The 25,512-nt window shown below is 40.2% G+C and overlaps 1 protein-coding gene across 1 annotated transcript; it reads left to right on the top strand.

The window, feature by feature from the left end:
* The first annotated feature begins 256 nt into the window (after positions 1–256).
* marchf9 (membrane-associated ring finger (C3HC4) 9) lies at positions 257–25,512 on the top strand. Its single transcript, XM_084915861.1, has 4 exons — positions 257–2,040; positions 17,079–17,234; positions 19,928–20,120; positions 23,920–25,512. The coding sequence occupies exons 1-4, from the start codon at positions 1,681–1,683 to the stop codon at positions 24,249–24,251; spliced, it is 1,041 nt and encodes a 346-aa protein (XP_084771987.1). The 5' UTR covers positions 257–1,680; the 3' UTR covers positions 24,252–25,512.

Genomic DNA, 25,512 nt, shown 5'->3' with positions numbered 1-25,512 from the left:
AAGTAACCAAACACCTTCGTTACATCCTGCACCTCCTTTAAACTGAGTTTTTCTTCCAAGCTGCTTATTTAAAAAGCTTCCTCGGAACTTGTAGGGTTAACCTTTGCTAGAGTTTTAGTCTGGTGTCCCCAGCAGAGGGGTCCTGGTGCGGGTTTGTACTTCGCGGGCTCCCGGCGCATGTGGCCGCAGCGCGCACGTCAGCAGAGGGAGATCAGCACCCTGGACAGCGGCGCCTGGTCAATAATAAAGCAGCCAGAGCTCCTTCCCTGCCCAGCCGCTGGGAGCACGGGGAGAGGCGTTTCAACCATCGGGAAACGGACGGATGGCTGGAGGAAAAGCAGCGACGTGTTTACGGGATGACAGTCTTTTATTTTTTTCCGCCTCTCTCCCTGTTCCGGAAGTAGCTGCTGCGTTGGTTCAATCTCCAAGCCGACCATTTCGAGGAGGAAAATCAGCGCCAGCAGTATCATCACCACCATCTATCTGATCCAATAATCAATGCCATTACTGCCGTGTAATTGCTATCGGAAACGAAGACATCTTCACGCGTCTTCCCCGTCTCTCTCTAATTAGAAAAATCGCACGGTGCCTTTATTATTCTGCCTCTCTCTGGCATTTCAGCGTTGCCTCCCGTGTTCTGGGCTTGCAATGAAATGCTGATGGACATCGAGCGAAGATGGGAAGCGCGGGGCTTTCGGGTGTTTTTGTGCTGCCGTGTTTCCAGCTAGGCTGCTGAGAGAGAGAGGGGAAAGAGAGACGGAACGAAGAAATGCAAATGCACAGGATTGTGTTTTTGATGTCGACGTGGATTGTCGGGGTGAATGGCACGGATTCTTCGTGGATCAAGCCGGGGTTTTACAAAAAGGAGATGAAATAGAGAGAAAAGGGGGGACCATGATCTGACGCTTGGGATGCTACAGTGAGAGGGACAAAAAAAGACATTATAATCACATCCAGATCAAACTTCCATTTCATCTTCCGCACCCTAATTTTTCTTCTTTTCTATTTTTATTGGATTATGATTCTTGACAAGAGTCTCAGATGTGGCTGTGTGGATGGCATGTCGTTGTATTTTACATCCCATCTTCTATTTCCTGGCTCTGTGTTGCTCTCTCCTCCACTCGTCCACTCTCTCGCGGTCTTCTGCTTCGGGTAGCAAAAAACATGTAGGCTGTTTTTTTCTTTCTTTCTTTCTTTCGTTCTTTCTTTCTTTGCCGCGAGCCTCGGTGCGTGTGGAAAACAAAACCAAACAAAGCGAAACAACAACAACAATAACAAAAGGTGTATTTGAGAGCGCAGGAAAATGGACCGTGGAAATCAAAAACCGTGCAAGTTGTAATGTTTTCTGGGGTGCGGTGGAAGACGCAGATAGACGGCGTTTGCTGAGTTGTTTGAGTAATGAATATTGAAAGAGTGTGTCGGCCAGCTGAAAGGGAAAATCTTTCATCCGCATTGGCTTAGACACACATGCCATCAGTGGGGCGAGAGCCTTTATCTCCTCTCTGGATTTTCCAATTAGCAGTTGTGGCATCGTAGAACATACTACAGTAACCATGAACATATCGGATGTATGAATAATAATAATAATAATAATAATAATAATAATAGTAATAATAATAACAATAACAGAGGGAGAGGAGGGGAGATAAAAACGCTTAATTTATTTATTTCGGATTCTTTATGTGGCCAAACATGTTCAAGTATCGAATCCGCATGTTTTTTAATGAACTGAAAGTCCTGGTGTTTATGCGATCCGATTCAAGACAGTCCAGCTCAGACACAGATAGACGGTCCAACACCAACACCAACACCACTATGCGAGGTCTGGGGATGGGCGGCTGCGGCTGGCCGCCTTTCGTCGACTGCCATTCCCGGGACGACGAGGAGGAGTACTACGGCAGCGACCCGCGGCCCCGGAGCCTGGCGTTTGAGGAGAAGGAGCCCAAGCTGCAAGTGGGCCTGGACGCCGTGTCCCTGGCCAGCACCGCCAGCAGCCTGCGGACCCCCCAGTGCCGGATCTGCTTCCAAGGCCCAGAGCAGGTAGCAAAAAAACCAAAAAAAAAAACAGAGTGAGGTTCCTGATGCTGATGCCACGTCCTACGTGGACGGCGGGCGGGCAGGCAGCGTGTTTGTTTCACATTTCACACTGCTGTGAATGAGCCTTTGTGGGGCTGTGGAGAGCTATTTCACCATGCATGAATTGTTCCGGATCAGGAGGGGATTTAGGAAGTTTCTCCTTTTTTTCCAAGTGTAATCTGCCATTTTGATATTTTTGTATATATATATATATATATATATATATATATATATATATATTACCATCCTGTCCTACATTTGTGTCTCTCCCACCCACCTTACCTTACATCCTTTGGAAAAAGATAATCTAAGATGAGGCCAAATCTTTCTTTTTTTTTAAGTTTTATTTTTATAGCCTAAAAATCCCAAATTCGCCTCAAGACATTTTTACAGTCTGTGCATCCAAGCACACTGTCAGTCCTCCCAGCTTCAAATTAGAGGCGACTATTGTCCTTCTTCTCCCCCCCCCCCCCCCCCCTTTTTTTTTTTTTTTGTGGGAAAGATGATTGCTCAGTGATCTGGTTATCTAAATAACACTGTTTTCATAAGTAAGCTAATCAGAAAGGCAGCAGTTCCCACACATCTGAAATCCGGCCAGCATAGCAACAAAGAAAGTTAGCCAATTAGGCCTGCAGGATGACAAACAGAGTGAGAGGCACTGAATATGCATGAGTCACAATCATTTTGTAAATGTAAATCAACTGTCCCCCGTCCGCATGTGTCACAGAACACGATGATCAACTATTGATCTTGTGATGATCACAGTTCCTGGTCAGACAATGATGTCGGCTGTGATGAATTTGTCACACATTTTCTATTATTGCTTCAATTTTTCTCCTCCTACTTTCCAGTTCTTGAGCCCAAACAAAACAATAAGTAGTGCGTAGCTTTGGTCTGTGGCCAAATGTTGGTCTCACCAGATGTGTGGCAACCTGTGCCGGCTGGATCAGCAGGTAGTCCCGAAGCCTGAGATAATTAGAAACCCTGTAAATCCTGTAGGAGCACAGATGGATATTACCATTTAGTCACTTCCCTAAGATAGGCGTATAGTGTTATTACAGCCCATGTGCTAATTTATGACATCTGCCTGAGAGTTTGTATTGTGAGAGCCACAGGACTGAGTATAAATCACTTCAGCCTTGTTTTGGATACAAGGCAATTTGATGTTACAGACAGGGATCGACCCCAGGTTGTTGTCTTGCCCACTCAAACATCTTCCTTTAATAAAAGGTTCATGTTTTGGGCTCTGGGCTCTCCGGCAAGGTGACTCATCGTGCAGCATGGCTCTGAGCGGCCTCTTTTAGCTCCAGACAAAGAGCAAGCAAACAAAGCACTGAGGGAAAACCCTGAACTACACTACTACATCAGCTCCTCATGCTCATATTTGCTTTTATTTTGCCTCCACAGCACTCAGCTTTCTACTCAAAGGGAAAGTGCCTCATACCTCCATGGGTGCAAGGCGTGTGTGTGGGGGGGAAGCTCACGTTTGCCATTTCATTGTTATTTCATTATTCAAGCAGGTCACAACAGGGGCCGGGGATCATGTCGCTGTCAGCGGGCCAATTACCTACAGACATAATCACCTTCCTCTGTGGGTTGCATTGAGCACGAATCCTTATTAACTGTCTGTCAAAGGCGTCAGCGGGCGCCGCGGTACAGTCGCTCAGCCACTGATTCCACTTAACGCAGTCTGGATTCACAAAAGTCGTCGCAAAAGGGCTTGCAGGGAATTACTGGCTTGTTGGTGTAAGAGGAGGTGGTGGAGGTGGGTGTTGGTAATCACCCCGGCCTGCTCTTTACTCTGGTAGTGCTCGGCGGCGTGTTTCCACAGGAACACTCAGTCAGGAGCTCGGGGTGGGGGGGTATTTCCACACCTAAATTTTTTTGTCTAAAGGTTGCAGCTGAGGAGGAAGACCATTTTCTTAGTCATGAAGTGACACACCAAATTAACACCTTCGTGCTCTGTGAAGTGGCCTCGAGGTACAAATGCATGACAGCTCATCCGAGCAGGAGGAGTGTGTGCTTGTGTGGGTGTATTTGTGTGTGTAGCAGGCTGCCTTTATGTTTGTTGGCCCTCTTGTTGTTATGAGGGTAAATCTAGCTAAGTATTAGTGTTAACAAATCCCATGAAAACAAAAACAATCAGCTCATCTGAATTAAAATCATTGTCTGTTTTTCTTAAATGTTCTGCACTCTAGAGCGCCGCTGTTGCTCATTAAAATCATAAATGTTCAAAGTTAATGACAAATGAAGCTCTCCAGACACACGTCTCATCTGACGCCTACTTTGGCAGGAGGTAAATCTGGCCGCTGTTGTGGTTCGGTTACGTTTAGGCACAAAGATGACCTGGTTTTTGGAAGAGAAAGGCTGTGGTCGAGGTTAATATTATAAATAAACTATCACACATTTCCTTATTTTCCATCAGGCGTATGCGGCTGCTTATACTCAATTCAGACAGTTTGTTTCTACTTTTCACTCTCTGTGATGTGAGCAATATTGCTAATATGAACCTGAACTTGGGCAGTCAATCAGAAGAAGGCTAGCTTAAAGGAAGAGGACCTTAAAGACATCACAGCCCAGGAAACATGCTTGTGTGGGGCCCACAGTGGGTGAACTGGGTGGTTGTGCAGGCAGAGTTAAACCCACACCTACCCCACACAGGCCCAGAATGGGTGTACCCACACAGGGCCCACAGCATGGGTTTTCTGTGGCCTGCCCACTGTGGGCTACGAGGGAAGAGGCTGTACTGAGGTCCAGTATGAGATAAATAAGGATTATTCTGAACTGTGAATCATGCAAAGCTACCCTAAACGTGATGCTTATGGAGCTATAATTGAGCATTATCCACCTTAAAGTCAATGACGGATTAATGTCTTAGTTCTGGATGGATGGATGGATGTTCTGGATGGATGTTCTGGGTGGATGGATGGATGGATGTTCTGGATGGATGTTCTGGATGGATGGATGGATCGATTGCCACATTAATCTAAATCTAGGTTGCACTTTAAAAGAACAGTTCATGCCCCAAATTAAATGTACACGTCCCCTCTGGCCTTCAGTGATGTTTGTCCATCTCATTTATTTTGGTGTAGGTTGCCCAGTTTTGGAGATATCAGCTGTAGAGATATCTGCCTTAGTCTTTAATATAAATGTACTAAATGGCACTGGCCTTGTGATGCTCAAGGGCTAAAAACATGCATTTGAAAATCTGTGCTTCTGTGCCTCTTTTAAAAAAGCATCCTAGTTAAGTGTAGTTTAGAATATGCTGTGTAAAAACAGGGAGGTGTAATATGCTAAAGCTTAAGCTTACACCTCTTTTTGGCAATAATTTGTAGTCTTGCCATTTAATTCAGTTCTTTGCTGTCATTTATTTACATTTATGGGCATTTTATTTGTTGTCGCTGCTCGTCTGAGCTATTTTCTACATACCAAAGGAAGTGGACAGCTGGCTAAGGTGAGGGGGGCCGCCATTAATATTTATATCCTGTCCCGCACATGCACGACCCTCTCGTCGCAGGTAGATGGAAGATTCAGTCTGCTTGGTGGGTGTAGATCTGTAGAAACATACATAAAACCGAACAGAACGAGGTTTGTGGATTTTTGTTTTTTAATACCGGGGACCTTAGAGACATTACAGCTGAGGTTTTCATTTTTATTTTGTAATTTTTTCATTTTCCATGCTTTGAGCAGCACAATGCGAGTGCCATTTAGTTCCATTATATTGAAAAAAGGCAGGTATCTAGTTCAGCAGACGGAAAATAATAATAATGGATTGGATTTATATAGCGCTTTTCAAGGCACCCAAAGCGCTTTACAATACCACTATTCATTCACTCTCACATTCATACACTGGTGGAGGCAGCTACAGTTGTAGCCACAGCTGCCCTGGGGCAGACTGACAGAAGCGAGGCTGCCATATCGCGCCATCGGCCCCTCTGGCCAACACCAGTAGGCGGTAGGGTAAAGTGTCTTGCCCAAGGACACAATGACCAGGACAGAGAGCCCAGGGATCGAACTGGCGACCTTCCGGTTACAGATGCGATTCCCAACCCCCTGAGCCACGGTCACTATTGAGCCAATAGTAGGTTTGTGGACTGTTTTGAGTAACGGGGTCGTGCTTTCTGGAAAAAGACATTAGTGCTGCGTTTTCCCGTTTTTATTATTATTAGTTGTAGTAGCATTATTAGTAATAGTAGCAGCACTATTAGCACCACAAGCCAAGAGCCAGTAGCTTCATTACAATAAAAAAGAATAGGCATCTACACCAGCATCTGCAAAACTGAGCAAGTCCCACCAAAATAAAAGAGATGCACAAACAGCACTAACAGAGGGGGAAACATTTAAATGTAAAATTTTGGTGGTAAATGACCTTTTTACCCCTTAAAATGAATTTCTCTTAAACTATTTATTTGTTGGAGGCTGTTGCACAGCACAAAACGATTCAGCGTGTCTTTTTCTTTTACAGATGACAGAAAACGCAATAAAGTGCCGTTTTATTGGGTGCACATTCTCGCAACAAAATAAGAAGCGATAGCTGCTCTGGTGTCGTCATCTTAAAGTGGTTTAAGCTGTATCAGGTATAGACAGGTTGTCAAGTTTGATTCTTTAAAAATATAAATCTGGCAAATTTTCAGTGAAGTTGTGAGTTCATGAGCCACACTGTTGTAGTGGGTGACATGTTCCCTTATTACCATGAACACACAGTTTATTCTGAATCAGTGCCACACACACCTCCTGTCCTAAATACTCGCTAGAGCACCTAATTTGTATTAATCCACTACTGAAATAGTCCCTAAGAAACTGATTATTTCTTAATGTTGACGTAAGTTTTACGTAAAACTACAGCGCCCACGTGTTTGAAATAATACCGAGCTTTGTATTTTTAAAAAGAAACAACATATTTTGGGATCCATTTCTAATTATTTATGTCACGGATTCAGTGCCACAGACAGGTGTTAGTGCTTTGGTTCTTTTGACTATGACAGCACATGGCAGTGCTTTAGAGTCAGCGTCTTTGTGTGCTCAAGCATAGTCTATCACTACATGTTCTGTTTATTTATTTTGGTGTGAGTTCATCCTGCTGGTCCAGATGTGACCTTTTATGTCTTGTTCGGTGTTTTTTACACTGTGTGCTGCCTTCAGGTGCAGGGGGCTGACTCACAAAAGCAAAATATCCTTCAAATAGAAAGCAGGCTTTTCCAAATAAAACAGGGTGTTCAGTAGAAAACTATTAATGTAAAAACATATCTCATTAAACAACCTTAACAGCTTATTATTAGTGACATTATCTGTGATGACCCTGGAACCAATTATTGTGATTTTATTTGGATGTTTTTGTTTTTACATGCAGTTGTTTATTCCCCTTAAAATCAGTTATGTGTTCATTCATTATTAGACTCACTTTGGTTTCTCCAAACTAAATTCACTCATCTATGTCCTCTGACCCTTTGCAATATTTGCGAACATCAAGCGAGTTTGAGTGTTGAACCTGATTTTGGGCTGAATTCAGGTGACACTTCAGGTGAATGCAAACAACACCAGCCTTTGATTAAAAAGTATGGTTTCTGATTCTTCAGTGTTTGAGGGGCCTCATAAAATGAGTCACTTTCTCCTTTAGGCAAAAGTTGCGATCATTACCTGTATCGCAGTTTCTGCTAAAACATCCCTGAGGAAAAGGTCTGAAATGATAATCAGAGCTTTTAAAGGTCTTTGTTTTTAGTTTGCTCTAGTTGATCATGACATTAACTTTCTCCGTCCGGCCTCGTAGCGCAGACACACGGAGACTTTGACATTTTACAAATGTTTGCTTTCATATTGTTTTTCTTTTATTTAGCTCCTTGTATATTTCTGACCTTCTCTGTGTTATCTTTATAATGTCAGCAGCCAAGTTATTTTAAAGTTTATGAGTGGCATGTGGCTCATCTGCCGAACTCAATCTTTATGCAGCGGGACACTTTTATTATAAGTGGGAAGGTCAAACGAGCCAGATGGGGAAACGACAGAGTGCAGACGAACAGAAATAAAAAAAATGAAGTGTTATTTGTATAAGCGCAGCTCTCTGGTGCATAAAACCTGTAGTGATGAAACAGGTAGTACTCTGCCAAGTCTGTGAACAGATTCATGTTTCTGAGTCACCGTTTGGAAATGAAAGATTTTTATTAAGTTTACACACAAAAATGAACCTTCTTTATGGGCAGCACAAAAAAAGAAAGAAAAAATGACTAAATACTACTTTTTCAGGTTAGTGAGTGAAATTATTTCAGAAAAAATAAATTTTTCTGGAAAAAAAACCAAACAAATTCTGTCATCTAGGTGCCAGAAATTCAAATTCCTCATCAATACCCGACTGTTTTTTGGTTTTTGTGCTTCCTACCAGTTCCCGTGAACAGTCATTAACATGAAAGAGCTGAAAATGAAGAAGTATGTTGCAAGACATCAAATGTTACCACTTTGGTGTCTCATAGGGTGTTACAGCTTTGCCTCCAGTTTTAAATCCAAGGATTTTATATCAATATGATCTAACTTCTTTTTTTCAGTTTGTAGGGTTTAAAGTTTGAGTTTGATTTTTAGGGAAAAAAAATCAATCCGAGTAAATTTCACTGTCTAAACTTTCAGGCACTGATGCCAAAGGATACCTGGGATGAGAATACATTGAAAAGACATTTCTACTGGGCCTTACTGACCAGTACTTTGTCGCAACACACTCACTGGGCCAAATCTGTTGTAGTTTGTCTGTAAGTGTAAAGCCTGAAGCCAAGAAAGATGGATTCTCACTTAGTTGTGATCTCATAATTCAAAATGTTATGAGGCTTTGTTTTGCTGTGTAGCGTCTCACTCGTAGTGTTTGTACATGTGGCTGAAATATCATCTATCTTGTTTGGGAGTTATTGTTAACTGGTCTTTTGTGCTCTCTTGGGTCTCAGGTTATGTTTTCGATCTGTGTTAAGTGTTTGAACCTTCAGCCAAGGGCACATTTCAGCTCAAAACTTTTAATTGTAATTAAATTTTTTAAATGAAAATATTAATTGATTTCAGTTTTAACTTGATACAGATACACAATCCTGTCCAAACAACTCATCAAATAAAAAATTAAGAGATAGTTGCACTCAGTAAAATCAGTGAAAGCCTACCATGAATGATCAGCTTGCTTTAGCTTAGCTTAGTGACGCACTAAGCTTTGAAGTAAGAGAAAGACAAAATTCACATATAAGTCAAAACTGTACTAGTTAACACATTAAATTCCATTTGATAGCTCTCACTTTGGTTTTAATAGGAGTTATTAATGTTCCTTAACAAAATGTGGAACCCCACCCACCCTCTGAATGTAGTCGTATTTAATCAGGAGATAAAACTGTTAGCTTGAAGGATGCCTATTATATTCATTTCCAGCTCCGTATTAGGCTAAAGTAGCTCGTGCATGATTCACAGTTGAAAATAATCCTTGTTTATCTTATGTTGGGTCTTGGTGACTCAGTTAATCCTCTGTCTGAAACAATCAGTTTTAGCTCCTCCCTCTTTAGGCCAGCTTTCTTTTGATTGGTTCATTAACAGAAGATTTGAACAGCTTCTGTATAAATAGCCAGAATTTTGACTGCAATAAAGGCCATTTTTGCAAAAACCCTCTTTAGGATTCAATGAAAACTTTCCTCACAAGGTGGCAGCAATTTACCAGCAAGTTTCAGTATCATTGTTTTACACCAGACAGCTTTTGTCTTGTCTGAAATTCTGGTGGGTGATGGCTTCTTAGAGTAGTGGTTTATATATTTCCTTGGCAATTTAAAGATTGTTGGTTCAGTTCCTGTTAAAAGGCCCTATTATACAACGGCACCGTATGACACTACTGACAGCAAATTGAAGCCACATCCATTGTTGCAAGCTGCCATTTGTGTTGGTCTTGCATCTCTTGATTTGTGTGACCTCAAGTGTTGTGCTGCTGTTGCCACAGCTGGGTTGAAGGCATAAGTGTGTGGTTGTGCTGGTTTTTACTACCGTACAGAAAACTTTGTTGAAAAAAAACATCTTGTTTTGACTTCTTCGGAAGTGAGCCAACACTTTTCCACTTTCCAACTGGGAATATCACTTCCCGCTCTGGCTAGTCTTTCTGAGAAGGCCTAAAAGTAGCTACTCTGATCTTCGGGCTTTGATAATGAGCCATCTGAATGCGATGGTAATGTTGGGGTGTGTCATGTTGGGGTGTGTCATGTTGGGGTGTGTCATGTTGGACTTGCAACAGATTGGACACTCCACCATCTAGTGGTTCAAGGTGGTATTACGTTAGAGTACAGCCCAGCACTACCTCAGCTTCAGTTAATATCTCTCCATTCTTGGCCAAAACGCCGCAGTTGATGTTTCTTCACTTGCCGTCGAGCGTTTCAGTTAATTTTGAAAGGTTTTAGCGCTTTTTTAGCTTAGGTGTTTTTTGTTGTTTACCTTTAGAACTATCTGCGCTCTGATATTCTGTCATACAGAGCCAAGAGTAGATGAGCCCATGTCTTATATTTCGGTCCATCGATCTGACAGTAGGTGTGTTTGATGTTTTCCGGCTTTGTTTGTGTTCACTCTGAGGTGTAGTTTGTTGTGAGGTTAAACTGAGTTTTTGTGAATCGGCGTCAGGCTTCAGTGGCTCCTCTCTCCTTCACCTGGCTGCCCTTGAAGCCTCACCGCTCCCCACTGCTGTTGCAGAGTGCTAACATGGCCCTTCACCAACTGGGCCCCGGATCAAGCTGTGCCCATTCATTGATTTACTAATGATTCACAGTGATACTCCCCCCTCACCATCTCCATCTCTGCTGCCTTTCCTTCAGTCGAGGCACACGGGCTAGATGAAAACGTGCCATTGAATGCTGAGTTGCCTGACAAAATGGATGTTTGATGATGAACGGTGGTGACAGCCTGAACGCGCTCATCCTTAATGTGGTGAGCATGCCAACAGGCTTCAGGTGCTGCTGCGGTGCTGAAGAGACAGTTGGTCCATAAGCCACTCAAGCCTGCATCTTATGGACTCTATGAATATCATTAGGAGGTGAAGGGATGGGCAGAAAAGTGTCAGTTTTATTTTTGCTGACAGGAGAAGAGTGTGACTTTTGGGGGGAATTATTATTATTATTATTTTATTTTATTTCAGCCTTCCAATGGTTTGAAATAAACTGTGGCTTTGGGGGAAGTCTACTTTCACTCACCAGGAGGCTTTATTTCAAACCCCCCTGCTGAAACACAACATTTAATTTGCATGAAAGGGAAGGAGAGTTTATCAAGGTCCCCTTTTAATTTAGAGGAAAAAGAGAAAAAGCTGAGCGCTCAGTGAATTTCTTGCTTCATAAGTAAGTTGTTTCATTACACGCTGAAATCTTGCTTTTGTGGTGGGCATAAATGAAAATGTGCACAGCAGAGAGAAAAGAAATGGTATGTTGTAACTAAGTCCATTTTTAAATCACGTATTTTTTTTATTTTACACAATGGCTACAAAACCAAAAATAAAAACACTGGGATGAAAAGAAAAGCAACATATTGCCCCTTATGTTCAACAAACAGCGATATGCATTCTCAAAAAGGGAAAAAAGGACAAACAAAGACAAACTCAATTCAATAAATGCAACAACAACAATGTTATATACCTATGTGGTATGTGACTTTTGTTGCCATGATGCCAGGTCTCTCTTGGAAATGAGATTTTTAATCTCAATGAGATTTTTTACCTGGATAAATAAAGGATTAATAACAACAAATAACGCACAGCTGAAAAGAAATAACTGTAAGGACTGACTTCTGGTTAGATCACCTTGTTTTCCAGGAAGATGTTGCTAACATATTTTAAGGAAATGTGTTTGGAAAAAAATCTAACAGATTCCAGATTTGAAAAAATCAAAAATAGCGTGAGTTCTCTTTCAACAATTTTTAAAAAAATATGTTGAGGTTTGGACTGCTGGTTGCGCAAAACATCCATCTATAATTCAGGTTAGGGTGGAGCCTATCGTAGCCGTCAGTGAGTAAGAGGCGGGGACTGGTCGTCTGTGTATTTGCTTGGTTGGTTGGTTGGTTGCTCGTCCCACAAAACCAGGATTTGGGCATCCAGCTTATGTCCCTAAAACTTCACCTGATCTTGATTTTGACACCATGAGGTTGCCTGGCAACCACCTATCCACAGGCTAAAATGATCTGTTTTGAGCATTTATTCACCTGTAGCACCTTATAAAAGAGTAGTTTCGTTCCATTACAGTAACGTATATTTTATTTTCAAAAACCTTCAGTTACAGCATATATGATAAATTATGATGCAATCAGCCAGGCAACTGCCTAGCTGCAGGCTAGAATGACCTGTTTTTTGCCTTTATGAACCTACACCCCCTCATGCAACCATGTTAAGATCTTAATTTCACAACCAACTGCACAAACAGGCGTAACAAACTGTAGCTTGGGCATGTACTAGTTAACCTGACAAATGCCTTTCGACAGTTCATGTGCAGGGTTAATGCTGTGTAGAGGAACATTTTTATCTAAATAACACAATTCTCCATAATTCTAACAAGTACATTTTAATGCCTAAACCTGAGGCACTGGTGCCGAAGGACACCTGTAATGAAAATGTGTTGAAATAACAATTTTAACTGAGACCTTGTGGGGAAGTAGTTCCCCATATGTGGCCTCAAGTGCAAAGCTTAAAGGCTAGAAAGATGTATCCTTTCAAGACTGAGATCTCATCAATGTGTCAGAACTATTTAGAAACTGTGGTAATGTCTCACTAGGGGTGTTTGATGTCAATCTAGGACATTCTTAAACTTTTCTCTCACACCCCAGAATTTTCAGCATTTTCAGTTGATATTTTAAATATCAGCACAATCACTCCAGAAAATTTCTGTTCGCTTAACAAGATCACATTTTTTCATTTTAGTTTCACTTAATGTTTCTACTGGTTGTTTCACATCCTGCCTACACCTGAGACCAACACACAGTTTGAGTTTTTTTCAGTGATGCACAACGAAATAATCTACAGTTTCAGAAAATAACAACTTAATCTTAAGAATGACTATTAACACTCCTGAACTACAGAAGCCAAGGAACTGCTTGCTCTTACTGTATTTATAAAAGAGAAACTATTTTGCACATTTCCAAATTCATATTTTTATTCTTGATCTCCAGTAAGGGAGCTTTGCATGATTCACTTTTTTCATTTATTTTATATTTACTATATTTAAAAAGAAGAAAATAAATGACTGTACTTTGCTCCTCTTAAACAGAAACCTCTGAAAGCATTTATGTTTTTTTTCCCTTTGTACTGGTGGGGTGGTGGGCATGTAAAACGCTCACAATATGCTATTTTTGCGGTGCACTTCATTTTCTGTATCTTTATCATCATGGTTCATGCATAAAATCGGGCTGTTATTGATGTATGATTCATGCAGGAGGGTGATTCATCATTCATTCACTATAATAAAGATAACAATGTGCACGCTACTCTTTCCAAGTTTGCTTTTCCTACCCACCTTTTTTAAAAGAAAATAATATAGTAAACTGAAGTGAGAAGCACGGGCCTGGAAAACAAAGGTGCACTTATTTTGAGTCTGGGTTAGAATGGTCTCTTCTGTTCTATCAGCAGTAAAGTTTACCACTATTAAACCTGAGACAAGCAGCCTCTATATTCTCATCGCTCTTCATACCTCTGTGGAGAAAGATGTACCACAGAGGCACCTTTGTCTATTCTTAGTAATATAATTAATAATGAAATTTGTTTATCTAAACAGATAACGACGTTTATTTTTTACATCACTGTTGACCAAACTGGCAGTTAAATGTTGGGTTATGCTGTTAAAACATGAGAAATGGTTCTGGAGGAATAATAGCAGTGAGTACATGTTTAGACCTTGAACTGGCGTCACTGTCGCTTGTGGTGGCTGGTCAGACTTCAGGCAAAGTCATCGTAAAAAAAAAAATAAATAAATAAATTATGTAACCTCAGCTTAAGAGGAGTGAGTTATCCTGACCTGTTTGAAAAGACAATTTATGTGAATTTAATATGTTGCACCAATGTCAAAGAGTGCTGTTTACATTCTGTTGAATGCACTTTAGTTTAACAACCCCCTTTAGGAAAAGAACAATGATTACATGATGTGATGTGGTTAGAGACACTGGTTTTATTAATGCTCATTTGCAAACAGTTTCTTATTGATATAGTGGACTTTATGTTCTTGCTCTAAACTAGTGATTGAGCCCATGAAGTCATCAATAAAGTGTTTATTGAGGCCACAGAGACATTAGAGAAGCCAATGTTGTCCCTTGGAATCCATTAAGAAAAATGCAGGCTTAAGGCAATTCTCTGGTTGCATCACTTTTCAGATCTTCTGTACTGTTTATGTTCTTTGGACTTTGCATTGTTAATGAGTTCCTTACATAGAAAAATCATTCATTCATCCATTTTCTGCTGCTTATACGGTTCTGAGTTGCGGGGGCAGCTGTCTGAGCAGAGATGCCCCGACCTCCCCCCCTGCAACCACCACCTCCAGCTCTTCCAGGAGGACAGTCAGGCATTCCCAAACCAGCCGAGAGATATAATCTCTCCATCGTGTCCTGGGTCTGCCCCGAGGCACAAAACACCTCGCCTGGGAGGTGCCCAAGAGGCATCCTTATCAGATGCCCAAACCGGCTCCTTTTGATGTGAAGGAGTAGCAGCTCAACAATGAGTCCCTCCCAAATGGCCGAGATCCTCACTCTGTCTCTAAGGCTTAGCCCAGACACCCTTCAGAGGAAACTCATTTCCACCACTTGCATCCACAGTCTTGTTCTTGTTGGCTTGTTTGAAGGTGGCCGACCCTCCACCGCACAGATGGTTCAGACGGGACACAATCACTCCAAATCCTTATAAAAACATCACACAACCATGTAACCTCCTCTGACTTGTGTATCGATTGGGACAAACGGTTAATTTGTGTTGAATAGATTAGTTCAGTGAAGTGTTTGTGTGTGGAGGGGGGGTTTCTAGCATGTGGCCTACGTAGCTCTGGGCTATGCACGCCTTCTTTGTTTCCTGACTGTTATTCCTAAAAGCCCACCCTGATATAGAAAGCTAAAACCGTCCTCGGCTTTCATGTGTGACATGAGTCATAAAGACACGTTTTCATTTTATACGGAGATGATTCATGTCACTCTATCAAGATTTTAATTTTCCCTTCAAACAAACCAAAAATTAGCTGATGGGATGAATAATAATCACAAACTGATGGTTTGGTGTTTTTAACTTACACATGAACAGTTTATCCAACCACACACACATAAAACCTTGTTGGCACTTTAAATGTTATATATGTATATATATATATATATATATATATATATATATATTCATTGAAATGTATTAATTCATTCATAAACACAAAGCTAAAACAGGTAATGTACAACTTTAGGAGTGACGATCAACAATTCAGAGAGAATGGTACATTTTTTTCTTAATTATACTGTGGACCTGTTCAAATACAGTCTCTTTATGTAATTTAAATATTTATCTAGTTATAAATATATAAAAACTTCAACTTGAGTTGAAATGTCACTCAGCTTTTCCGAAATCACAGCAAAGCAAGTTTGAAAAAAGTGTTTCTTTGTTGCCATTTTCTTTGTTTGAACTTTTATATTTAATATTGTTGACGACATACCAATCATCTCTTCTGCACCACAACATATGAGTCAATGTGTGAAATCCTCCTCCGTCCAAACAATAACCACAAACATTAGAATTATTATTTTTTTAAAGTCCAGACTGTTTTGTGTGGGCTCCAGCAATCTGTAGCGCTCGCTGTGTGACTGGAATATTTGAATATTTGATTGAAGGGATGAGTATTTGTTTGCTATTTGTTTTTTAGTTTCACTTCTAACGTGCACGTTTCTAAAATAAAAGATAAGAAATACTTTATACAGTGTTTGTGACATACATGTATTCTAGAGAGCACTGTTAAAATTAATGTGCTTAAATGTTTTAAGTGTAGAAAATTTACATTTATTTATAGTTTATCTGTTGTAGATGAAAAAAAATAAATAAAAATATTCAAAGCATATTATCCAAACAACTCACTGTGAAGGTTTCCAACTTTGAAGTCATGAATTTATGAATTCATAAAAACTGGGCAACCCTGAGATTAAAGTAAGGAAGTTAAAAGAAAAATATTATTCATTTATTTATTTGATTGTAACTTTGCATTTATAAGGAAAACAATTCCAAGTGGCACTCTAATGGTTGTCCTTTTTCTGTATTATAAGCATATATAGTTTTGATGGTGGATCCTCATATTAAACAGATCAGACTTTAGACTGTTTTTTCTACTCTTGGCTCTCTGTGATGTCAAAGAGAGTCATCACAGACATGGAAGCCTCGCCCACTTTGTGTTTAAAGCTTTTGTTTAGCAGGATCAGCCAGTCAGAAGAAAGCTGGCTTAAAGGAGGAGCTAACACAGCTTGTTTTAAACAGATGGTAAATGGTAAATGGCGTGTATTTGTATAGCGCTTTACTTAGTCCCTATGGACCCCAAAGCGCTTTACACTACATTCAGTCATCCACCCATTCACACACACATTCACACACTGGTGATGGCAAGCTACATTGTAGCCACAGCTGCCCTGGGGCACACTGACAGAGGCGAGGTGAACTGAGGGCCTGCACTGAAGCCCAGTGTAAGACAAATAAGGATTACTTTGAACAGTGAATCATGCAAAGCTACACTAGTCCAGAATTTAAGTATGGAGCCAGAAAGGAGCAGAATGTTGCAAATTAATGAGGAAAGTTACGGTTGTTGGCAAAGGAAGTCTCTTCACTTTGCAGTTTTGGATAATCTTCATTGCACCAAAGCTGCACTGCAGTTTGTTTGGCTTTAAATGTATTTTTTTCTTGTTTTTAACTCCTCCCCCAAGCTTCACCTCCACGTTTTTGCTCTATATAATCTCAAATAGCTTTAATAGGTGCACAGCTGTGCTGAATAAGATGAGATAACATTTTGATGTATTTATTTCTTCGTGTCCTGCAGGGCGAGCTGTTGAGCCCCTGCCGCTGTGACGGCTCTGTGCGCTGCACCCATCAGCCCTGCCTCATCCGCTGGATCAGCGAGAGAGGCTCCTGGAGCTGCGAGCTCTGCTACTTCAAGTACCAGGTCCTAGCCATCAGCACCAAGAACCCACTGCAGGTAAACACGAGGGGAGTCTGCAGCACAAACACGGTGAAGTCTGGGGAAAAAAACAAAGCCTCACACCTCTTGCTGTGATTATTACTGTTGCACAATTTGATCTAAAACACTGATAGTGAGTCTGTCCAGATGACTCACAGTGACTGCACAAACAAACCAGCACAGCGTGGCTCTGTCCAACGTGCTTTTTGACTAAGATTCAAAGTATTGGATAAACAGCCACATAAACAAGATGATGATGGCGTGTGAATATGGAAATGATGACAAAATGCTCTCTCCTCTCTGAGGTGCTAGCTCTTAAAACACATGGGCGATGGAGGCAGGAAGATTTAATGACGTGGAAAGAGGAGCTGCTGCTGTCAGCTAACCTTTCATAATAAAATATACAAACGCTGCTGCAGCAGACCCAACACTCTTTTGCCTGAACAAATCTCTCAGCCGTCGCTGTGGTGTGAGGACTGTTTGCCATATTGTGCTGACACATTTTCCCTCTGCGTCACTGTCCGTCTGCCCTCCTTTTCAGAGGCAGCCAATCGCTCTAAAACCTATTGAAAAGATGCCATGTGTGTGTTGGTGTGTGTGTTAACTTGTCAAATGTGAGGATTTTTCTCTCTCTGGTGAGATGTAATGTAGAAGATTGGTGCAGTGTGACTAAGTATGCACAACTTGCAGGTACTCTTGCGTGTCCACGCTGTGCTGCTTTACTCTGACACTCCGATGTTAAGAATGTTGCACTTTCAGCTTCACAAGACTTAATAGACTTAAACTGCTTTGTAAACAGATTACAGGGGGAAATCGTGTGATAACGCTAAGGCTCTGTGTTTTTTTGTTTTGGTCCCTCTGCTCGTTCTTTTCATGTTCGTGCTTTCTTGGTTTCCCCAGTGTTTCCTTGTTTTTGTCTTCCTCTGATCTTCTTCCCTTGTCTTTATTGTTTCCGCTTCCTGTTTTGTTATGTTTTGGTAATTGCTTTTCCTCGGGTGTCTCCTGTGCATTTACTTCCTGTGTCTGTGGCTTTTCTCCTTTGTGATGGTCTGCCCTGTCTTTATTGTTTCCACTTGTGTCTTGTTGTGTGTTTGTGTGTGTGTGTGTGTCTGTGTCTGTGTGGTCCTGGTTTTCCCTCTCTTCCTGTTTAGTTGTCCTTTCTTTGTTTCTTTGCATCTCAGTTGAGTTTAGTCTTCTGGGTTCTTTCTTCTTCTTCTTCTTCCTCTTTTATTATTTTATTTCCTTTTTGTGACCTAATACTTGGTGTCCTCCATTTAGGTCTTATATCCAGCAACCCATTTAACGGATAAGCTTTAAAGCTATAATTTCTTCGCTTTTGAGTCCTTATAACAGCAGTAAGTACTTCTGCAGGAGCCATGGGACATATAATTTCAAAAAGGAGGCAAACTATTATTTTATTAAAAGTGTATAGCCACAAAAGGAATATAAACACACCAGTCAAGACTCTAAATTGGTGTGAGGGTGATCTTTATTAAATTTATTAACCTCTACTATCTATTGAATCTGTTAATCTTATAACTCGTGAATTTAAAGTGCACACGAAGAAAAGGACCTAAACACAGGACACAGGAGGCAAAATTAAAATAGTTAAACTGTTTAATAACTTAGCAGCGGTCGCAAAAAAGGGCAAATAAGACTTGGAAAGGAAAAGCAAAGGTCGATAAAATGAGCAAAAAAGTCATAGGTGAAGACGAACACGATGAACCACAGAAACAGAAAAAGGAGAATTCTGGATTGTAGAAAAAGCCGAACTTGTGAAAAAATGACAGCAAATACGTGAAGTAAAACTTAGAGGGAGTGAAGACAAAAATAAATGCTTATAAATTCATAGATGACTAACTTAAACGAGTCCTTATAGTTTTTATTCATTTATTTATTTAGTTTTACATCTAATTAAAACCTGTTGACTTAGTTTTTCCATATTCCTGTATAAATATATACATACTGTTACTATGGTGAATATTAGTTTTTCAGATAATGGGGGTCTGTTGGCATATTTCCATATCCCTTCAACAGTTGGTTCAGGCACACAGTTCTGCTGCGAGCACACACATGACACCCATCTAATGTTCAAACCTTTTGTTTGTGAGGGGCAGCCAATCACAGGCAGGTTTGCTTAAAGGGAAAGGAAGGGAACAAATCATATTCTGTTTCGGACAGAATGTGATTTGGGGGGATTAACAGGGTTATTTTGATCTTTGAATCATGTAAATCTATTCTATTAGAGTCAGAGATATAAATTCAGTCCAATTCACTTTTATTTATATAGCACCAAATCAAAACAAGAGTTGCCTCAAGGAACTTTATATCGTAATGTAAAGACTCTACAATAATACAAAGAAAACAGAGAAAACCCCAACAGACCTGCTTTAGCGACAGTGGGAAGGAAAAACTCTGTTTTAACAGGAAGAAACCTGCTGCAGAACCAGGCTCAGGGAGGGGCGGCCATCTAACTTCAGTTAGTCTCTGTATTGGGTTTAGCTTTGGCTAGTTTTAGTTTACTTTCTGTGTGGGTTTTAATCAGGGTGTAATTTTTGTTCACACCTAGGTTTGATATTTAGTTAATCGTATAGTTATAAAAGCCATAGCCTTTATTCTATTCTATGTTTACACTGTTCCTCTGGTACTTTTGTTCCTGTAAATGACCTGATTTTTCTCCCACCACTGATTTAAAGTGTTTTCTCCTTCAGTGGCAGGCCATCTCTCTGACCGTCATTGAGAAGGTGCAGATAGCAGCCATTATTCTGGGTTCCCTGTTCCTCATCGCCAGTATTTCCTGGCTCATCTGGTCCTCACTCAGCCCCTCAGCCAAGTGGCAACGTCAGGACCTGCTCTTCCAAATCTGCTACGGCATGTACGGCTTCATGGATATCGTCTGCATAGGTAAAAAGACAAAGAGACACAAGACTGACACACAAACATAAGATGCTTTCATAAGTGAACGTTTGGGACGTGATATAGTTGTTCTGTCATGTAGCACACAGCAGGAAATAGTCAGCCTCAGATGTGTTTGCACTACTGGAAATTATTTAGGTGAAGAAGCTGCAGGAGGCTGCACACATGACACCAAAGAAATCGGGTCATTACTCAAAAAAGTCATGCATTACACATATTCTTTACTTTTTTTTAAATGCAATGCATTATTTTACTTGTTATATCAATTTCCACAGCAGCTGTGTGATTGCCAGAAAAGAACAAAAAAACCAACATTTTAATCTGCACACATACCTGCTTGAATACCTCTTGAAAAGGACATTGTCAAGATTAGAGCATGGGAGGACCCAAATGATGACTTAGGAAGCAAAAAGTAAAAAAAAAAAAACAAAAAAAAAAAACTACAACACAAACTAAGAAGGTCGATGCATGAGATAGGAAGCACAGGTGCAGGGAAAGATGGACCTGAGAGGTAAACGGATGATCTCACAAAGGAGAAAGACTACATATACTTACACAAAGAGCTGATAGTAGAACAAAACACAGATTGGAACAATTAAGGGGCAGAGAAACAAGGAAGAGGAAGGAAAGAAAACCTACAACAGGAAGTAACCAAAATAAAATGACTAACACTGATCGGTGAACCCAGAATGCAGGATGACATGGAGAAACGCAAAAGTAACATAAGAAAAACAACAAATATTACAACGACCATGACATATAGGAAGTCTTTCTGAGGTTTTCAAACACTCGTTCATGGCTAGCTTTTTGCCAGCATCATAGACTGTGTATAAAAGATGGCAGCATCTTGCTTATGCAAGTGCTTGTAGAGGTTTGATTTGTTCTCAGCAGATTCGGGACATCTTGGCCGTCTGATCACAGCTGATCTCAGGATCGACAGATGAGCCAGGAGATGAGGACTCTGTGTGACCACAAGGGTCACAGCGAGTGAGTGAGAAAAAGGGGAATTAGAGCCATAAAGAAAATTGCTACAGGCTAAATGGGCAGCGAAGCAACAAATTGAAAAGAGGGTGTCCACTGACCCTGAGACCCTCTGCGATCCAGGCCCGTCAGGGATTTAGAAAAACTCCTTCTGGACATAAAGCTGTGTGATCTGTCTAAACTATTATATAGAACATCTGAACATTAGTGTCATTTCAGTGATCGGTGAATATGGTTAAATTTTAAAATAAAAAAGACTTTTGACATGCTCTAATTTTGCCAGCCACCTATCCCACATGTCATGTCTTTATCACAGAGATTAAATTTATTGAAATTATGGTATATTCATGATACCGATGCTCAAATAATGCTAAACAAAATTAATATTTAAGGTAGTCTTAGATTTAGATCGTGACACTTGGAGTGGATGTAACATTTATTTCGTTGTACACTGTAAAAAAAAAAAGTAATATAAAAGTATTTTACTGTGTATTTTACAGTTTTGTACTGTTTTTCTAGAATATCATTAAATTTACATAAATAAACTGTGATTTTACATTTCAAATGTAAATTAACGTAAAATCACTGTAAATGTAATAAAACATAATTTTCTTGTTTTTTTTAAATGTATTTGCCTGTACATATGCATATTTAGATTGTTAAAATACATTCACAAATGTATCATAATTTCACAAATATTTGTCCGTTATTTGAAAGATTGAACTGTTAAATTCAAATGTAATGTTATAGAAAAATATATAAAATGATTCTTAGAAACTTTTTTACATCACATAATTATTATTATTATTGTTATGTAGGTCAGCGGTCCCCAACCTTTTTTGCGCCACGGACCGGTTTATGCCCGACAATATTTTCACGGACCGGCCTTTAAGGTGTCGCGGATAAATACAACAAAATAAAACTAGTACCGGTACCGAAAAAAAGAAGATTTATTCATAACACACGTGAAAAGACCCAGGAAAACCAAGTTAACGATAAAAACGATAACAAAATAACGCTGAAAACCAATAAAAACCCTGAAAACTATATATTTCACACCTGAGCCTCAACTCTCGCGGCCTGGTACCGAACGACTCACGGACCGGTACCGGGCCGAGGCCCGGGGGTTGGGGACCGCTGATGTAGGTTGATCGTGGCTCAAGAGTTGGCAGTTCGCCTTGTAATCAGAAGGTTGCCGGTTCGAGCCCCGGCTCGGACACTTCACCTACCACCTACTGGTGATGGCCAGAGGGGAATTATAAAGTGGAATTGTAAAGCTCTTTGAGGGTCCCAAAAAGCGCTATATGAATGCAACCCATTATTATTTAAACCAACTGTTAACCGTATATTTCTGTACATTTAAGTGTTATTATTCATATTGCCGCATTCATTGACCTTGTTTATAGGTAATTTCATTGTTTAATCATGTTACAATGTTCCTAATTTAATGTTCAAAAGCACTTGAAAAAGGCAAAATCCCATGTAAAAGTAGGGCAACAAACTGTATTGTCATTACTGAAAATAACCGTATTTTCATGTGAAAGTTATTTTATGTTATTTTATGGTATTATTTTGGCGCCCCAGCTGCCCGAATATTACTGGTTTTTTAGGATTTGTTTTTTTTACGGTGTAGTTTTTAATCCTGTTTTTTTCCTGATCAAAGCGGCATTTAATTTCCTCTTTTAAGTTTGTCAGAAGGTTCAATAAACACTCCAGTTTCAAAAGAATTAGAATTTTATGCCAATTATTAAATGGTTCAGGCAGTTAAGAGAGTTTACATGTGTTTTTCAGCACTACAAATATTGTGTGGATTAACGACGACAGCTCAAAAACACTGTTAAATTGAATTAATTTAAAAAGTGTCAAATTTCAACCCATCCCTATGTACTTCAAGGGGTTGTAACTAAACAACTTAAACATTTCATATTGTTGGTTGATTAAGATTAGGTTGAATGATCCTTATTAATATGGAGCATATTCAGTTTGTCCAACTAAGATAAATATATAATATTAAGAGTGTAAGGTCAGATTTAGTGGCTTTCTGATGCACTCTGTCATTATAGTCCATTATTGGTAAGTTGATAAAGGTTACAAACCGGCTAATGTCCAATTCTCACACCCTACCTCCATCTGGTAAGTCCTAGAAAAGTTCAAGGTTGGGAATTGACTCCGTTTTTGGAGCCAGCCTCAGTGCAGGTGTGAAAATGTCACACAGGAGTCGTCGACTGCAGGAGCTGAAAACATGAAAAGATGTAGATCGAAGGCTTAGGCTGCATTATGCAACATCAAGACGAGCAAAGAAAAACAGGATGCACTGTGCAATGACAAAAATATTAATAAACATAAGTTGGATTATGCAAGGACAAACTAGCACGGGGATGAAAGCTTGTATTCGGCTCACATTTTTCTGGCTTTTAAGTTCATGCACAATTACAACACTAAGCAGGCAGATGGTGCATAGGTAGGAGATAACAACTACACTAAAAGCCAAACAAATTTTTGATGATGTTGCAGACTACAAGAGACTGTTTTTTGTTTTTGTTTTTTTTTGGGGGGGGGGGGGGGGGGGGTTTGGAGCGACTGGCTTGATTGTTCTTGTGTAACTGCGAGCTGCCCGCCTAAGACAACAGTGAGAACAGATGGCATCAGATATCTGTACTGTGATTACTGCCAACTGTCTATTCTCAACCACAGATGAGATGGAAAGTTTCTACGTGTGGTGCTGATGCAGCTCCAGGCTACCTTTCATGAAATATCTCCTGCCTCCATGCACTGTCCTTCACCTTCTGCTTTCTTCCCCACCCAGGCCTAATCATCCACGAGGGATCGTCGGTGTATCGAATCTTCAAGCGATGGCAGGCTGTCAATCAGCAGTGGAAAGTACTGAACTATGAGAAATCGAAGGACTTGGGTGACCCGGTGAGTTCGAGCAGTAAGACAGGCGCTCGAGGCTCTCGCGGTAACCCTCACGGTCTGGCCAGCAGCAGCAGCGGGCGACCGAGCAGGAGGCTAAGAACTATTCTGAACCACCACTGTGGATACACCATCTTGCACATCCTGAGCCAGCTGAGGCCCAACGACCCGCGGATCAGCGCTGCCGCCAACCGGGAGGTGGTGATGAGGGTCACCACCGTATGAGCGGCACGACAGGATGAGACCCCGTCTTTTGTGTCCCGATGTAAATGACAGGAGGGACTTGATGTTGAATACTAAAGACTAAGTAACAGGAGCCGAGCTGAGTGATGCCCGGAGCATCAACAGACAGCACACACGAGGGTTTCTCCTCTTGTTTCATACAACAAAAGAAAGCCAGATGCTCCTTTTCAATAATTAAAGAACTGATGAAAATACAGGATTAAAAAGCATTAAAAGACATCAAACGTGAAACATGTGAACAGGCTTTACAAACCTGATCCAAGATGACGAGACGTTTTTTCCAGTTCAATATCAGGATGCACAGAAGCATTTTTTTTCTTTGTTTTTAATCCTCTTGGTTTGATTTGTATCTCTTCTTCTTCTTCTTGTGTTTTTTTTTTTTACTCACTTTGATTTTGTACGGATGTATGATTTTAGAGGAAATCATGTAACTCCATACATGCCAAGCATTTCCAGACAGCTATGTATCATGATCTTAAAAAAATTTCTACAAGCTAAACCGATGCTGGTAAACAGACCGAAAACTGAAACTAAACAAACATGTGGGCTCCACAGAGGTGACAACAGGACAATAAGTCATAATGAGTAAAAAAAAAAAAAAGGAAAAATGAAAAAAAAGAAACAAAAAATAAAAAAAAATAATAAAGAAATCAGTAAGATTTCAGTTACACTTTTAACCTTTCTGCAATAAAGATACGTATGTACATTTCACAGGGAATTTTGCATGGGTATATAATTTTATTCTTGATCACATTACATAAGCACATGACAAAATTTGCTCTATTTCGAATGGTGCTTGCCAAAATAAACACTTAAACATCCAATTTCATTGCACCAACTTTTTGTCAGCAGGACAAATGGCAGTGTGTTACAGCTCTTTCAGCTAAAATACAGTTTGTTGCTGCTGTGTGCTGATTCAAATTTGATAATAAGTTAAATCATTGGATTAAAAAAACGGGGATCGGATGATCTCTTACTTCTCAGTCTCACTCAGTCTCTTATTTACCCAACCTGTAGCGTAACGCATGGTTTGGTTGAGTGTGTCATTGTTTTTCTGGTGTGGAAATGTAGTGATGTGCTGGAAATAAAGCGGGACATCCTTCATTTAGAATTTTTTTTAAAACTTGATTAACCCTATTTACAGGGGATCAAGTCTGTTTTATTTCTCTCTTTTTCTGTCATATATCTATATACTGTTACTATGGTGAATATTCATATTAAACATGACCAAAGTTTCAAATAA

The sequence above is a fragment of the Perissodus microlepis genome, chromosome 20 (assembly GCF_051167445.1).
Source record: "Perissodus microlepis isolate ML-2025 ecotype Zambia chromosome 20, ASM5116744v1, whole genome shotgun sequence".
Taxonomy (NCBI): domain Eukaryota; kingdom Metazoa; phylum Chordata; class Actinopteri; order Cichliformes; family Cichlidae; genus Perissodus; species Perissodus microlepis.
This window is presented reverse-complemented; position numbering and strand designations above follow the sequence as displayed.

Coding starts and splice junctions, on each gene's coding strand:
- marchf9 (XM_084915861.1), top strand. CDS start 1,681: ATGTGGCCAAACATGTTCAAGTATCGAATCCGCATGTTTTTTAATGAA. Junction 2,041..17,078: donor GCTTCCAAGGCCCAGAGCAG/GTAGCAAAAAAA, acceptor CGTGTCCTGCAG/GGCGAGCTGTTGAGCCCCTG. Junction 17,235..19,927: donor GCACCAAGAACCCACTGCAG/GTAAACACGAGG, acceptor TTTCTCCTTCAG/TGGCAGGCCATCTCTCTGAC.